The 18,267-nt window shown below is 42.8% G+C and overlaps 1 protein-coding gene across 4 annotated transcripts in view; it reads right to left on the bottom strand.

Moving 5' to 3' along the window:
• Positions 1–18,267, bottom strand: part of ESYT2 (extended synaptotagmin 2) — a 147,889-nt gene that overhangs the window by 46,755 nt on the left and 82,867 nt on the right. For all 4 annotated transcript variants that reach the window (XM_090047595.1, XM_090047596.1, XM_090047597.1 and 1 more), the window contains exon 7: positions 12,194–12,249. In XM_090047595.1, coding sequence (XP_089903721.1) covers positions 12,194–12,249 — 56 coding nt within the window. The remainder of the gene's footprint in view (positions 1–12,193; positions 12,250–18,267) is intronic.

Genomic DNA, 18,267 nt, shown 5'->3' with positions numbered 1-18,267 from the left:
AAATCTAATCTGTACTCAGGAATAGTACTGATTCAGCATTTGATGTAATTGGACCAGTGCTGCTTGCTATGAATAGATAAAGTCAAGCCAGCGTTTACAATGACTGAACTAACCAAGGGACAAATCCTGGAATTCCCTTGTGTGCAGTGTACTTCATTTGTACTAACTTGTCCAAGTGTGGAACTGGGGCTATTTTCACACGCTGACAAGGCCCAAATCATATGCTTTTAATTATGTGCCCCCATTTGGATAAATAGTTTGTAACTGGCAAACAACAATCACCTCTCTGCCACTGGAACACACATATTACAGTAGTCAGTTAGGTCACTCTTATCTCATGCTAAACCTGCCATCTTTTGTCATACACCTGGATCGTCACTAGTGCAAAGCTGGACAGTTACACCACCTCCCACACACATAACCTCAGAATTGTATTTCTATGCTAACACATTTAAAACTAAAGACAACTGCAATGTCACAACATTTTATCTGAAGCAAAAATACAGAACTGAGATCCTAGCTTTGGCTGGATTACTTTCAATCACTTTATTAATAATTTTATTATTTTTCTTGAATTGCTAAACTAAGTATCTAAATAAGATGAACTTTATTATTTAATGGTACTATTTGTAGATTTTGTCCTCATGCCTCCAATAGTTTTTCTCCATCAATGAGCAAATTAACTAAAAGACTACCCCCCTCTCAGCCCATAGGCACAATGATCTCTACCAGAAATCTGGGCTCCAATTTGAAGTGGTAGGGGTGGTCATATAATAAAACTGATCTTTAAAGTATCTTAGGGAAATGTTTTTATCTGTGTTGTGCTGGTGGTATATCAATCTCTACAAAAGGACTAAAGCCAGAGATTTGTGACATTTTAGCCAATAATAACATGTTATCCAACTCAAGCAAAGCAAGGCAAAATAAATATATTATGGTGAGAGTGCGGCAGGGGCCTGTGATTACACAGTTAACTGTAATGGGTGGAGATTTACTGGTTAACCTCAACTATTTACCATACTGAGCTTGGGCCTGTTGGACTCTGACAAAACTGGAATTGCTACATTTTTCTTTACTCCAAGAATGTTTGCCTAGGTAAAGAGAGTGCAAGAAAGCCTTCTGTCTTCTTCCAAATTATTCATTACTTTAGACTGCAAAATATGCCATATATTTACTTAAACAGTTTAAGTTTGTATAACAAGCCAATATGCAGTCCTTGCTAGAAAGAGCCCATCATTTGCTGACAATCGTTCTGTCATATTTCCCCTGTACCTCAAATAAGAAACAACCTGTATGAAAGGAAAGTATAGCTTAGGGTAATATATCTTTTATTGGACCAACCTACATAGTTGGAATAGAGTTAGACAAGCTTTTGAATGCAAGACATGCTTCATCAGGCCTGAGCAGTAAAAGCAGTAATTATAGCATCTGTTAAAATATGACTGATTTAGCGGCACTAACCTAATTGCTGTCAGAGGGGAGTCAGGAACTGCAAGTTTGTCTGAGAACTGTACTGTCTGAAAGTGGCAAGCAGTAGATGGTTTACAGATATTGCAGGAAAACTCATAGGGGACAATTATGAAGTATCTTGCCCAGTAGTGAAGTTTGTTTCCAACTCCCATCAGCTACTGATTCATATTTACCATGAATCATAGAAAATGAGGCTCAGGAAATCATTTAATCTAACTCTCCACTCAAGACTAGATATTAGGAACATGTTTAATTATAAAATAGTTTAGACAGGAATAATTCAACCTTGCTGCAATTTTAGCACATTACTGCCTGTCCTTTGACACAGAACAAAGACTGATTATTGTTTTACAATACTTCCTGTATTTAAAGCCCTACCAAATTCCCATTCAGTCTTCTCTTCTTTACATTAAATAACAATTAATGCAATTAACCTGTTAATTGACATACTGCTGCACACTGAAGGAATTAAATGGCATGATAAAATGTGGACTATTTTTGTGGCTGTTTTTCTAAAATATGCACAATATTTTTGTGGCTGGTTTCCATCACAGCTTAAACAGCACTTGGTTGACAGCTCCTCCTTTGTTGGCATGCCTGCATGGAGCTGTACCCTGCTGTTTTCAAGGCAGACGCACCATGGCTTGAATCTTCCTGGAGGGATGGTTCCAGCCTGGGGGAATGCTCTTCCTCCTTGCACAAACCAGGGGTGGCCTAGGTCTGGTTCAGTGGCTAAGGAGCATTGACACCAACAGCAGGTCCCCATATAGCTCCTTTATGAGCCACACTTGGGTAGGTTATCAGCACGGATCCTGTTTTCTCTGTATAACAATTAGAAATTCTATTATTAAAAACCCCCAAATCCGTGTTTTTACATGATTAAAATGAAATGCCACTATATATATAGTATCAGTTGAACACAATGTTTTATTGATATACTTACAATTTTAAAGCAATTTGGAAGCATACCAGTGTCTCAATCACTATAATAAAATAAATGCTAAATACCTGTAAATTTTGGCATTTGATTTGGAGTTTTTTTTAATCATGGAAAAATCAGGGCACTCCCTTCCCTCACCAGGATGTGGTTTCTCCCCCCACCCCCAGCTTGGTGGTGCTGAGCAACCATAATATGCTGGTGCTCTGCCCATACCATTGCCCCTCACTCCCAAGCCATAACCCCCTGGCCCTGCCAGTACACCTCACTCCAAACCCACATAACGTTCAACTGGTATATATAGTGGCATTTCATTTTAATTGTGAAAAAAAAGTGGATTGGGGGGGGGGTTAATCAAATAATTCAATTTTTAAACAGAGAAAACCAGGATTCCTGGTTATCAGGGAGCCAGTGCTCTCCTCCCTCTCCCTTGGCAGGAGTGAAGGACTGTGGAATATTGGTGGTGCTTACTAACCAAAAGCAGCATACAGACATTAGTGTGGGAGGTGAGATATTTTCCTGGTTGGAAGTTATTTCAATTCTTGCAGAAGAGTCAGTTCTATTCTATAAGAAACCCGCTGAATGGATCTACAATGCCCTTTTTGTGTCAGGAGAAAGACTTTTCTCTCAGCACAAATATAATGCCTCTCCACAGTCAAGCAGGCTATAACCTTCAAAAGCTCATGTCTCTCTGAACAAATTAGTCTATAAGATGCCATCTTGCCCTGACTTTCGCCTTACTCTACAAGGTTATTTTATCCTACCTGTGAATATCCTCTCTTCAAACAAGCACTGCATCGCATATGTCAGAGGCATCAAAAATACAGTCTGAGGAGCCCTATCATTTGACCTGCAATGCTGTGTGTGGGTCTTGGACTGGCCCCAAAAGCTGCATCCCGCACAGCCTGGCCCCATCCTGGCCCTGCTCCCTGCAAGAGCATGCAGAGCTAATCTACCATGTGCTATACACAATACACAGGGCTGGACCCAGCACAAGCACTGCGCATGGTGCTCAGGGCTGGTCTGGGGCATGCAATGCAGAAGGTCCCGTGTGCTGCATGGTCTGGGGCTGGCATGTCCTACATGTGGCACCCATGCCAGACCAGCCCTGATTGCTGGCTCCAGTGCACAGGGCTGATCTGTGGGTGTGATTTGGCCTGAGGACCAGCCCTGCACACCTCCTCAGGCTGGATGAGTTTGATAGCCCTGCTGTAAGTTCAGGGCTGAAGTCCTATCTTGTAGCCAGTATTACCACGAGCTAATTAGCTTTTGAAAAAAAATTATTTTTACTATCAGTTTACTGTATGTTGCCTTTCAAACCAGCCCAAACACAAAGTCATACCCCCAGGTGAATGGGACAAAACTCGTTGGTGCTGCTAGGCAATACAATGCTTAAATAAATACTTCAAACAATTTAAAAATAGAGAGTGTTTCTGGCCTTCCTGAAACACAGTTCAGAGGAAAGGGAAAAAAGCCTCTAACAGATGTCTCAGATTTTCAGATATTTGCTGTGCCTGTACTGTTCCTGATTTCCTAAGCATCCTAAACTCTGAAGCAAAGCAAGTGCTACCTCCACTGTGTGCATCTTAAGCAAAACCTGAAGAAAGAGGGAAAATAATGGGTGAGGGTACCTGACCTAAGTCAAAGAACAAGAAATCCAACAGTATTTGAAAGAGTGGAAAGGATACCCAAACTACCTTCCACAAAAAGCTTATTATGTTGCCACTGTGTTAAAATCACTATTTTAACATGTACTAGAGACATAAACACTGGCAAAATATTTGCAATGGTTGTGTTTCTGAGCGGTGTCCAAATAAAGATTTTACGAGCACAGAACAAACAGCAGAAAGACCCTACAGCAGGATAATGACACTTCTCTCTATTATGTACACAAACCACAGACAGTGGGGATGGACAGACCCTCACCACTAAAATAGAAGGCTTCTGACACTGGTTTAAAGGCAAATACCCTTCACTGAGGGAAGGTAGCAGCCGGAAGGATGACAGAAGCCAACCAGTAGAGAAAATCAAAATTACATGCAGTAGGCCAGAAAATTAAAGCCATCATTCAAAATAAAACTTCCAATGCTCATAACTTGCAGTGCACTTTTCACACCACGCTACTCAACCTGTATAATCACACCTAGATAATCTATATTTTTGGATGTGAGCTGGCATGCATTGTTTGCTTCACTAGTGTATTACATCCTGTGTCCGAGCTACTAAAAATTTACCCTTTGCTTTCGTCTCAGTTTCCCCTATGGACCACCATTATGAATTAGTTCATACATAATTGATTTAACAGAAACAAACTGTTCAAAATAGCACCATTTTACCAGAATTAAAAGAGTACATTTGCAACACTTAAGTCATGTTAAGTCGCATGCTATCTGACTAGAAAACATCCTCAGTTAAGAGGTACTTCTGATAGACGTAAGACAAAAAAACCTGACAACACTTCTTTAAGGAAAAAAAATCTGCTGAACAAAAGGGCAGAAAACAGTTGACCAGGGTGAGAGAAATGTGAAAAGCCCAGCATGGCGCTATAGTAAGAATGGCAAAATAGTAACTTTAATTGTAAAACTAAGGTGTCACTAAAAACAGCGTTTGTGATTATTTTCTTTAATTAATTTCTTAAAAATCAATGATCTAATCATGTAAAATGGTGTTTTAATTTATGAAAATCAGCCCAAACACAAAGCACTTTGTAATTTAAAAGAATATTTTAAAATGAAGATTAGATGCAAAAAATAACTGAAACTTGCATCTTCTTACTCAACGGCACTGTTCCTTATACATATTCAGTTTTACCTACTGACTTTTGTGACTTCTGTCACTTACTACTTACTCCTCCTATTTCCTCAACGAAATTAATATACTTGAGAAACAGGAGCTGCATTCTGATTTCTCCTTAATAACCAATCAGCTGTAGTTTAAATGTTAATATAATCCCAATTAACTACACTTGTACAAACCCAACTTGGGCCTCTACTGCCCAGTCTCATCCAGATAGCCAACTCCATATCATTTTCATCCCCAAAAGGGAAATGAAAGGGGAAACCATGGGGATTCCTACTCTTCCTTTAAAGAAGCCAGTAGAGGTTCTTCACGTCTTCCCTCTATCAAGCAAAGAGAAAGAAAGCAGCTAAGAGCTTTCAAAGCTACGGAAGGATATTCATTCCACTTCTCATTGGTTGGTGAGAAAGAAACAGAGGACCGCGTATGGGAAATCTTTGTCTCCTTTTACTTGTGGAGCCATGGAGGCCATTCAAACTGCCTGGGACTATTGTCTGGCAGTAGTCCAGGGCAGGTGTTCCCACTAGAAAGCATTTGCAGATCCAGAGCTCATCAGCACAAACTCACAGACCGACTGGATAATGGCAGACACTTGCCAGCCATAATATCTTATTCATCACTCATTTCAACCACTAAAAGTTGGGCTTGGCAACATTTTGTGGCTTTGGATCACAAATCCCCACCCCACTCCGGAGGGTTCAAGCTACCTGCATTTCCATCATGGCAGACACATATGATGAACATTCCTCCACAGCGAGAGGAAGTGCAGGCAAAACAGAGCAGCAGGGAGGAGAGTGGAAAAGCGTGCTGAAGAAGGGATGGGCAGCTTGGCACAGCTGCATGCTAAGTTGGACCTTCCCAGGCTGGATCCAACCTCTTTGTGGCCTGGATCTAGCCTGGGGGACATAGGTTGCTGACCCTTTGCTAAAAGAGGTTCAGACTGCAGGCAGACTATACATAAACAACATGTGAATGTCTCTTTCTGATCAGGCAAACTAAACACAAATACAGAACTAAATTTATTGGTAAGACTAAACACACATCAGTACAATTACAGTTCCCATAGCAACTTTACTTCACCTTACAAATACCACATGCAGTGCATATATTTGTGAACAAGTTTGGTTGCTGTGGGAACTCTACGGGAAAGTCTGGACCTTTTTTTCCCCCTTTTTGCTTTGGCATATTTAGAGAGATTTATTCACATTTAACATTTCTATTTTTCCAAGCAAACAAACACTAAGAGATAAAAGAACCTGAAGTCTAGTGAGCTTAAGCATTGCTTATATCTCAATAACAGCAAGTGATTCTTCAAACTGTAGGATGACACCATTTTCTGCTCCACCAAGAGAGCTTCCTTCTTCAAGGAAGCCATCTTAAGGTGAACTCCAAAGTTTGGCATGATTAATTTAGTTAATGCCTTCTAGTTTCAAACTCAACGGGTATTTCATTTAATGCCTACAAATATAGAATCATAGAAAATTAGGGTTGGAAGGGACCTCTGGAGGTCATCTAGTCCAACTCCTTGCTCAAAGCAGGACCAGCCCCAACTAGATCATTCCTCCCAGGGCTTTGTCGAGCCAGGCCTTAAAAATCACCAAGGATGGAGATTCTACCACCTCTCAACATAATCCGTTCCGGTGCTTCACCGCCCTCCTACTGAGAAAACTTTTCCTAATATCCAACCTAACCATCCCTTGCTGCAACTAGAGACACTGCTCCTTGTGCTGTCATCTCCCACCACTGAGAACACTTTAGCTCCACCTTCTTTGTAACCACCCTTCATGTAGTTAAAGGCTACTATTAACCCCCCTTCAGTCTTTCCTGCAGACTAAATAAGACCAGCTCCCTCAGCCTCTCCTCAGAAGTCATGTGCCCCAGCCTCCTAGCCATTTTTGTTGCCCTCTACTGGGGTTGCCCTCTAGGGGTGTGTGAAGTGGGCCCTATTCGATTTGGATTTGGACCAAACCAGGGACACTGATTAGATTTGTTGATTCGGATCACTGTCCCCGATCTGATTCAGCTGAATCTGAAAATTTGATGCTGATTTGGAGAATCAGTGAGTCAGACATAGTCACTGATTTAAAAGTTTTTTCTACATAACTTGAGGTAGCAGGTGTGGATTGTGATTGCTGCAATGCTGGGGCACATTGAGCATCCCACAGGAGTGTGGGGGGACCCTCCACGTGCTTGGCGGCGAACCTTTCAGGTCTGCCAGGGAGCATGCTAGGCACCCCCACCCCATGCCTCCCTGGCTCAGTGATCAGCTGCAGGGGGACCCCAGGTACCCTCCCCCCAACCCAGGAGGCACCAGTCACCGAGCCAGGGGGTCCAAAAATGGACCAGAAGTGCTTCTGGTCCACTTCTGGGTCTGCTGCCAAGCACGCTGGGGAGCCCCTCATGATTCTGTGGAACACTCCATGCACCCCAGCATCACAGTGCTCACGAGACACCTGCTACCTAGAGGTATGTAGAAAAAACATTTAAAGCTGTCTCTATGTCTGAATCCCTGAATCTTTCTGAATTTCTTCAGATTGATTCTGAGGGTTCCAATTCGATACAGAGCAATTAAAGGGTCCTGAGATTCAATACAGATTCAGAGATTTGGCCACTGAATCGGGCCGAATCTCTGCCAAATCAAATCAGGGACTGAAGCTTCGCACAGCCCTATCCACAACCTTTCTTTAGTGGGGGCCCCAAAGCTGGACACAGTACTCCAGATGTGGCCTCACCAGTGCAGAAGAGAGAGGAATAATTACTTCTGTTACTCTCCTGGCAACGCTCCTACTAATGCAGCCCTGTTAGCTTTCTTGTCAACAAGGGAACATGGCTGACTCGTATCCATCTTATTGTCCACTATAACCCCCAGGTCCTTTTCTTTAAAGCTGCTGCTTAGCCAGTTGGTCCCAAGCCTGTACTGGTACATGAGATTGTTCTGTCCTAAGTGCAGGACTTTGCACTTGTCCTTGTTGAACCTCATGCGATTTCTTTTGTCCCAATCTTCCAATTTGTCTAGTTCCCTCTAAATCCTACCCCAACTGCTAGCATATCTACTACTCCCCCCAGATTGGAGTCATCTGGGAACTTGCACTCTATGCCATCTTCCACATTGTTAATAAACATATTGAACAAAACTGGCAACCTTGGGGCACTCCACTTGATGCAGGTTGCCAACTAGACCTCAAGCCATTGACTACTACCCCCTGAGCATGATGATCCAGTCAGTTTTCTATCCACTTCATCCAACCCAGACTTCCTCGGCTTGCCTGCAAGAATGCTGTGGAAGACCGTATCAAAACCTTGCTAAAAGTCAAGGTACACCACATCTACTGGTCTCTCTGCATCCACAGAGCCCAGCATCTTATCATTCAAGGCAATCAGGTTGGTCGGGTATGACTTGCCCTTGGTGAATCCATGCTGACTGTTCCTAATCACTTTCTTTTCCTTGAAGTGCTTATAAATGGATTCTTTGAGGACCTGCTCTAAGAGTTTTCTGGGGACGGAGGTTAGGTTGACTGGTCTGTAGTTCCCTGGAACCTCTTTCTTCCCTTTCTTAAAGATGGGTACTATATTTGTCTTTTTCCAATTTTCTGGGACCTCCCCACAATCACCACAAGTTTTCCAAGATAATGGCCATGGCTCTGCAATCACATCATCCAACTCCCTCAGCACCCTCAGATGCATTGCATCTTGCCCCATGGACTTGTACATGTCCAGCTTTTCTAAATAGTCTATAACCTGTTCTTTCACCACTGAGGGCTGCTCCCCTTCTCCTGAAACTGTGCTGCCTGGTGCAGTAGTCTGGGAGCTGACCTTGCCTGTGAAGATCCAGGTAAAAAAAGGATGGAGCACTTCAGCCTTTTCCTCATCATTTGTCACTAGGTTACTCACACATTCAGTAAAGGACCCACACTTTCCCTGATGTTCCCCTTGTTGCCAACATACTTATAGAAACCTTTTTTGTTACCTTCACATTCCTTGCTAGCTGCAAGTCCAATTGTGCTTTGGCTTTCCCGATTCCCATCCCTGCATGCCCAAGCAATATTCTTCTACTCCTCCCTGGTCATCTGTCCAAGCTTCCATTTCTTGTAAGCTTCCTTTTTGTGATGATATAAAGCAAGGCTTTATATCTTGATGTAAAGCAAGGCTACTTTTACACTACAGATGGGTTGCTTGTAAACGTTAAAAACAAACAAGCAGTGCCTTATTTCAAACTCAGCATGTTACCATGCTGGGCCCCTGCGCATGCCCAGAAGAGGCACCCTTGTTGGACCCAGCTAGCCTGATGTCTCTAAAGATAGGGTGCTTTAGTGGGGCTTTTTTGGCCTTATCTAATAGCTGATTGAATCAGCTTTAGTTAAAAGTGTCAAAAAGCCCACTGAAGGGCCCGATCTCTACAGATGCTGCAAAACCAGATCCAAGTAATGCGCTGCTGCTTCTGGTAAAGTGTGGTCTGTTTGTTTGCTTGCTTGTTTTTTAATTTCTGAAAGCAGCCTTTTGTAATTCAGGATCCAAGAAGGATAATAAGACAATTTCAGAATCAAATGACATTTGAGAGTTTGTCTCTCTCATTTTCAGTTATCAAACTTGAGTAAGTGATAAGACAAAAAAAACGAGTAAGAATCTCTTTATAAGTAAGGACTGTTTTTATTGCATTATCTGAGAGAAAAGAACTTGTTTCCTTATTTCACATGTTTGCTTTAATCTTTAAGGGCACTTTTGCACATGCTTCAGGGGTGGGGTGGCAGCACTTTAATTAGAGCGGCTCTTGGAGTGTCTCATGCATCACATTTTGGATAATAAGCACATTGAACAAGCTTTAGTTCAAGCACCTCCAGTGCTATTTTGAAGCACCAGGACACTGATACAGAAGATATGGGAAGCTGCTGGAGCACAGTAATTATCACACTCCAGCAGACTTCGTTAATTGAATCTGCCCTGATGCACTAAGTACAGCGCATTGGAGCAGCCTCCATGCTCATGTACAGGTACCCTAAGAGTAGAATTTTCAGTTTTTGCAATTAGCTACTCTTCCATTTTGATTCCAAGTATCTGGACCAAATCACATGGTGTTATTTCTTTCATTAGCCATTCTACCCATGTTACAACATGCTAAAAGCCCTGAGTAACTGTCACATGAAAGAACTCAAGATACTAACTAATGAAATCAAAACTGTGATAACATGACATCTTATTTTTCATCGCTTCCTCCTTCATTTTGTTAGGAACTATAAACTATATATTTATGAATTATAAACTCATGAATTCAAAATATTATAAACTTAGGAATACAAAAACCAAGCCAAAATTCTTTCCCCTGTTTCCAGCTAACAAACAGAAATAGTTTTTGCTAGTTTACTTGGCTGTCACACTTAGTAGAGTAAGCAAGCTTTGAAAAGAAAAAAAACCTTAACATTTCAGATCAAGAATACATTTAAATATAAGGTCAGTCTTTACTGCACTTCTTGAGATAAAAGAACTTCTTTTTATGTTTCTCAGGTAAATCATAACCATGGATTACTTTAATCTTTAAGAGTGGAAATTTAAATAAAATATATTGTCTTTCTCTCTCAAAATTCTCATTCACACTGAAGTAAAGAGAATAATTCAAGCCTTTGAAGACAGCGTGTGCATGCACATATCTCTCTCTCTCGCCTCCACTCCCAGACTCTTGAGATGCATGGAAATGAATTTTCCATCCCGTGAAAAGTTAAACATTTTCAGAATTGAAAAACCATAAGAAGCGTCATGCTGGGTCAGACCAATGCCCCATCTAGCCCAGTATGTGGTCTGTGACAATGGCTGTAGTTACAGGGGTGGGCAATTATTTTGGGCAGAGGGCTACTTATTGAGTTTTGGCAAGCCATTGAGGGCCGCATGACAGGCAGCCAGGGGCAGATTAATATTAGTTTTCTAAATTTTTTAGTGGTCCTGCGGGCCGTATAGAATGGCCTGGCAGGCCACATGCGACCTATGGGCCGCATTTTGCCCACCTCTGCTATAGCAGATGCTTATGAATAGTGGTCCTCAACCTGTTTAGAATTAGGGTGCCCCTCCAAAACTTTTTTGAATTTGGCAGCATCCCCAGTTGAGAGCCACCATTGTACTGCCTCAGCTTCCCTCAATGATTCCTAACCAGGGTTCTCCTGCCTGTGTTAGGATTATCTGATAAACAAAGCAGGCAGGAGCAGAGGCATAACTAATGCGTTTCATGCCTTGGGAAAAACTCTCCTGTGCTGGTGGGGAGGGGGAGAGGGAGAAGGCAGGTAGTCTTACATGTCCTGGATATCCCTGCTATTGACTCCTCCAGCTATGTGATGAAAAGGGTTGCCCCAGTCCACTCTGACCCCTCCCAACAGGCAGTGTAAATGACTGCAGCTGGAGCATGCGCTTCTGCCACAGCTTATCCCTGTCTGACCCCACATGTTCTTCCCAGCTGGGCAGGCGGGACCGTTCCGTGCCTGTCTGCGTAATTCCCCAATGGTTTGCTAGGCAGGCTATCAGGAATTGCCTGCCTGCTGAACCTGAGACCCAAGGAAGCCTGGGAGCCCACCAGCCCAAGGAATTGGATGCCTGGATGCATAGTTCTCCATCAAATGAACACTTAGCGAGTGGAGCAGTCTGACAAGGCAAACAGCTAGGGGAATGGGGATGTTCAGCTTCACTTTAGAGAGCAGCGTAACAAGCTAGCCACTCAGTGTGGTACCTCGGGCTGGTTTGGAGCTGAAAATTGAAAAATAATGGACAGAAAACTCTGATCTCAGAAAGATCTCAAACAACTCTACCAGCTTGCAGCTGTACAATACTGCAATTCTTTTTACCATGAACTTTCCAGTGTTATACAATTACCACATGGTGCTAAACTTCAAAATATGAACTATAAAACACTTAACCTACACATTAGCTGATTTATTAGCAGTTCCAACATTTTTTTTTTATTTGTAAAGAAAGCAGAACTCCTGACATACTGTTTTATATATGCTTGCTTACTTCAGTCCTGGAACATCCAGCAGATTAGTCAGTCCTGTCCAGTTAATTTCCAGAAGCTGTAAACAGGAGAGAGAAATGTAATTAAAAACTGCTCTGAGTTCCCAGTGTTGAAGAAACAAAGCTGAAAACATGAATATTGATAACTGGACACTGGTGGAAATCTCATGGCCAGCTTCCAGAAAGTTTCTGTTTTTAAACTGGCCACCCATAGATCAAACAATTTAGCCACTTTTAAAACTAAAAAGCTCAATAGTGATCCTAGCATTAAAATCTCAATATGAAATGTATGCATGCACTATCAAGTGGCTTTCACATATATTAAACCAGAAATATGCTATAAATCACTGGCCTTCTTTGCTCATAGACACAAATGGTAACCCTACACGCATGTCTTGACAAAATGAGTAATGAAACACAAATAGAACAAGTTTCCTCAAAAGAACTCTTAATACTCAACTTTGCCTCAATTACTGACTTTCATTTTTATTTACCTTTAGCTCATTAAGGTCTAACCATTTATGCCAAGTTTTGTTTTTTGTTTTTTTACTTAAAAGCAACAAACCCCACATGAAGACAAAAATCTACCCTGAGTATGACCATCAAAAAATGAGGCTAAAAAGTGAACACCACGTAGCTTCAAAATGTCTGACTCCCTTATACTCTCTTCATTTGAATGGGCATGTGACATACCAGAGGCATAAAACCAGTCACTGCTTGTAAATGCACCGTGTCAATTTGCAAGATAAGCACCATGCTCTGAATCCCATTTGACACATTACTATCCATTGCAAATCTTTTCTTAATCCAGGCAGTTTGCTTGAGGGTTTATACCTTTTATTTTAAGTGCTGTATGCTATACATATGTAGATGATGTTTTCTATAAATAACTAATGCTACTTTGAATCCTAAAAGATCTTCACCTCAGTGAAATACTAAAACAGCTTAATATTAAAAGTGCCTGGTCCCTGAATATATGTCTTTTTTTTTATCAGTTATAAATAAGCTGCCTTTGCATTTAATACCTATTTGGCTTTTGTGTTGCAAAAGTAAATAGGAGTGTTCCTAACAGATACCTTTGTAAACTGATAGTTAAATAGATGCAGTGCATGATTATTTAAAGTTCACACAAAAGGTAAATAATCTACAGATTCACTTTTCAGTATAGCAAAATTCAACAGTGCCAAAAGCTTCTTCTGTACTTCCTTCACAAGAAAATGCTTCATACTAGCTTTGAGTAAGAATAAGAGGTTTTAAAAAATATGACCTATGAAGAAAGGTTGAAGGCATTAGTTCAGTTTCTTTAGAAAAGAGGAAAGTAAAGGAGAAAATGGAGACATACTAGTCATGCAGCATTTAAAAGGCCGTTTTAATGAGAAAGTGGATCAATTGTTCACCCACTTCAAGAAAGACAAGAATAAAGACAAGGCTTTTTGGACCACGACCCACACTTCAGCACAAGAGACATGCTTGGGTGGGATGGGCTTCACCTCTCCCCCAAAGGTAAGCGTGTGTTCTCTTTCAGGTTGGCTGATCTCCTCTGGCAGGCTTTAAACTAGGTTCGTCGGGGGAAGGGGAGTCCAACTATGGAGGGAGCCATGGAACACCGAGCCAAAAGACACCCACAAGATCAGCCCAGGTATGTAGCAAAGATCCTGTTAGACAGCAGTTTAAAGGGGGACCGGGGACAGCCACCAGGGGTATTAGGTGTATATATACAAATGCCAGAAGCATGGGAAACAAGCAGGAGGACCTAGAGCTCTTGCTAGCGAGCAACAACTTTGGCTTAGTGGGACTAACTGAAACCTGGTGGGACTCTTCTTATGACTGGGTGGTGGGAATAGAGGGCTATAGGCTGTATAGGAGAGATAGAGTAGGGAAAAAAGGTGGAGGAGTTGCTCTTTGTGTCAAAGAACAGTACACATCTTCCCTAATCAAATTAGGGTCAGAGGGTGGTCAAGCACCTGCGGGTTAGGATCCAAGGGGCTCAGGGTGAAAGGGATCTGGTGGTGGGGGTCTACTACAGGCCGCCAGGATGACGAGCTAGACCAAGAATTTTCCAAGCAGCTCAAAAAGGCTGTGAAGTCTAGAGATATGGTAGTCATGGGGGACCTTTACTACCCAGACGCATGCTGGGAAGAGCAGTCAGCTAGATCTAACCGCTCTCGCAAGTTCTTAACCTGTATTCAGGACCTCCACCTAACACAGGAGGTAAGCTGTCCCACCAGGGGCAACGCCTTGCTTGACTTGGTGTTGGCCGCAGGGGAGGAGGGACCTGCGGATTCAAGGCAACTTAGGGGACAGCAATCACCAAATGATAAAGTTCACTATCCAGCGAAGGGCAGGCATTATACCCAGCAGGGCACAGGTACTAAACTTTAAAAAAGCTGACTTTAATAGACTCAGGGGATTGGTTAGTAGGGTGCTAGGAGCTAAGAACTTAGATGCATTGAGAGTCCAGGTTGGGTGGACATTCCTCAAGGAAACCATTCTTTGGGCTCAGAGTGAGTCAATCCCACAGCAGAGGAAAGGGGGCAAGGGGGTCCAGGAAGCCCCTTCAGCTAACCAGGGGCATCCAAGATACCTTAAGGGCAAAAGAAGAGGCGTACAGAAAGTGGAAGCAGGGGCTAGCTAGCAAAGAGGAGTATACTTCTTTAGCCCACACCTGCAGGGAGTCGGTCAGGAAGGCCAAGGCAACTCTAGAACTCGGGCTAGCGTCAGGGATTAAGGACAATAAAAAGTCCTTCTTTAGATACGTTGGGAGCAAAAAGAGGGTGCGGGGTAGCATAGGATGTATACAGGACAGGCGGGGGGGTTTAGTGACAAATAGTAGGGACAAGGCAGAGCTCTTCAATGAGTTTTTTGCTTCTATCTTCTTAAATGGGAATCTAGAGGAACCCTCAACATATATCACAGATGCCAACATCAAAGGGAACATCAGCCAAGCAACGGTCAGTGCCGACACAGTAAAAAGACACTTGGAGGAGCTGGACGTATTCAATTCACTGGGATTGGAAGGACTCCACCCATGGATAATGAAGGAATTAGCAGGGGTCATAGCTGATCCCTTGGCAAGGATATATGAGCTCGGGTCAGGTTCCGGGGGATTGGAAGAGGGCTAACGTCATCCCAATGTTAAAGAAAGGGAGGAAGAATGACCCGAGGAACTATAGACCAGTCAGCCTTACCTCTATCCCTGGAAAAATCCTAGAAAAAATTATCAAGGAGCACTTCTGTGGGAGCCTGCTGGCTCATGTGATGCAGAGGGGTAACCAACATGGGTTTTTAGCAGGAAGGTCCTACCTGACTAACCTGGTTTCCTTTTACAACAAGGCCACCAATTGTTTAGATACAGGAATCAAGGTGGATGTTATTCATCTGGACTTCAAGAAGGCCTTTGACAAGGTATCCCATACCATCCTTATAAATAAACTGAGGGGATTTGCCTTGGATGGTTACACGGTAGACTGGGTAGCAAATTGGCTCAAGGGTCACACTCAGAGAGTGGTAGTGGATGGGTCAGTGTCAACCTGGAAAGGTGTGGGCAGTGGAGTCCCTCAGGGCTCAGTTCTGGGGCTGGTACTGTTCAACATCTTCATCAGTGATCTGGATGAGGGGGTGGGAAGCACCCTGTCCAAATTCGTGGACAACAAAATTATGGGGTGCAGCTAACACCCTGGAGAGGAGGAACCAGATCCAGGACAACCTAAACGGGCTGGGGAAGTGGGCAGAGAGCAACCGGATGCAATTCAATAAGGACAAGCGCACGGTGCTGCATCTAGGGAGGAAGAACTGCCATCATACCTACAGGCTAGGGGGCAACCTTCTCAGCTCCACTGAGGCAGAAAAAGATCTTGGAGTCACTGTTGACTCCAGGATGAATATGAGTCACCAATGAGATGAAGCAGTCGGCAGACCCAATTGCACCTTGTCATGCATCCATATGTGCATCACAAACAGGTACAGGGAAGCGATTCTCCCCCTCTGTTCACCAGGGCACCTCCTGGAACAACAAGGAACAATGTCCATAAGCTTCTAGAGAGGTTTAGGCTGGACATTAGGAAAAAGTTCTTCATGGTCAGGGTTGCCAGAATCTGGAATGGGCTCCCAAGGGAGATGGTGCTCACCCCATCCTTGCAGGTCTTCAGGAAGAGACTGGACAGGCACCTGGCTGGGAACACACGACCCCAGGGTTGGTGACTCTTCTTGCCTGCCAGGGGCAAGGGATCGGACTAGATGGCCCACTGAGGTCCCTTCTGACTCTATGAATCTAATCTATAAACCAGGTTAATTTTCAATAAAGAAGAGTTAAATGAGATGTTAGAAAAAACTAAAAGCAGGTAAACAGCAGAACAAGAAATCTGGGGAGCTTGGGGAACCTCCTTCACTGGAGGTTTTTAAGAACTGTTGGGTCTGGGTGAACTCTATGCTGCCTTCATACAGGAAGCTGGACGAGAAATTTTCTTAATGGTGTACACTTGTAAGTAAACAAATTCACAGAACTGAATTTCCTTGTCTACTGCAAGTGCCCTTCACTTTCTTAAATATAGTCTATTAATTTAATATAAACTAGCTAACTGCTAAAAAAAAATCCACTTAGTAATATGTTTGCACAAGGAAAATAATACAAACATTTCTATTTCCTTCTTAGCTTTTAACTAATCACAATCAGTTTCTTGATCTTTTATTAACACAGGGTAAACGCCTGTAAGTATTTAGGCTGCATATATTCATTTTTATAGAAGTTGACACTCCTGTCATTCTTTTCAAAAAACCAAATTAGTCTCCACTGCTCACAGTGCGTGTGGTAGGTTAACGCTACACCCCTGCTCTCTAGGCAGACAATGAAACATATACAATACCCTGCATTTACATACAACATTGTTTCTGAAAAGCATGATGTGCTCTTATGAAGATGGGTAAGCATTAGGGCTATGGAACATGGCAATGATTTCAGATTCGCCATTTGAAAGGCCATTTTTTGTTTTGTTGTTTTGAAGTGCTGTTCTGTTTTGTTTTGCCAAAACTGTTTCACTGTTTTGATGCATTTTGGCGTTTCACCCATAAGCTATAATAGGGAATCAAGAAAATGCCTATAACTTTGTAATTTCTTGCCTGATTCGGATGAAAACAGCAGGAATGGTAGCTAGGGGGTGTGTGAAGCAGGCCATATTCAATTCAGATTTGGATCTGGCCTGAATCAGGGACAGTGATTTGATTCATTGATTTGGATTACCGTCCTGATTCAATTTGGCCAAATCCGAAGATTCGATGCTGATTCAGAATCGATTCAGAGAGATTCGATGATTCGGGCATAGAGACAGCTTTAAATGCTTTTTCTGCATACCTCGAGGTACCAGATGTGACTTGTCTACTCTGCAATGGTGGGGCAGATGGAGCATCCCACAGGAGCATGGGGGAAGCCCCCCACGTGCTTGGCGGCAGACCCCCCCATGTTGCCTTCACTCAGCGATCGGCCTCAGGGAGACTCTGGGTACCCCCCCAGACCCAGAAGACACCAGTCACTGAGTTGGGAGGCAGGGTGGGAGGGATGGGGGTCCACTGAGCATTCCCCAGTGGACCTGGAAGTGCTTGTGGTCCACTTCTAGGTCCACTGCAAAGCGCGCTGGGGATGCCTCCCGCGCTCCCGTGGAATGCTCTATCCACCCCACCATCTCAGAGTTCACAAACCGCCTGGTACCTTGAGACATTTAAAGCTGTCTCTATGTCTGAATCATTGAATCTCTCTGAATCGATTTGGAGGGTTCCAATTTGATTCAAAGAAAGAGGCCACCTGCCTTTCCAGCATGCTTCATGTTTGGTATACTGGAAAATCTATGTGCGTTTCTGTAATGTAATTTAATGTATTTATTTATGTAATATATAAATATATGTTCTGTAATGTATGTTGTGCTTTCCTGCACAGTCAATGCAGACTGTAAGGGAAAACACAGATTTGCTTTTGTGTGGAGAAAGAATTACAGAGAATAACAAAAACGAAAAGAGGATTTTGGGGGAGGAATAAATTGAAAAGAATGGATTAGGAAAGGGTATTTCAGAAAGGACTGGATCCCACT

The sequence above is a fragment of the Crocodylus siamensis genome, chromosome 5 (assembly GCF_052110815.1).
Source record: "Crocodylus siamensis isolate JL-2025a chromosome 5, ASM5211081v1, whole genome shotgun sequence".
In the NCBI taxonomy this organism is placed as follows: Eukaryota; Metazoa; Chordata; order Crocodylia; family Crocodylidae; genus Crocodylus; species Crocodylus siamensis.
Note: the sequence above shows the minus strand (reverse complement) of the source record. Positions and strands in the feature narration are given on the sequence as shown.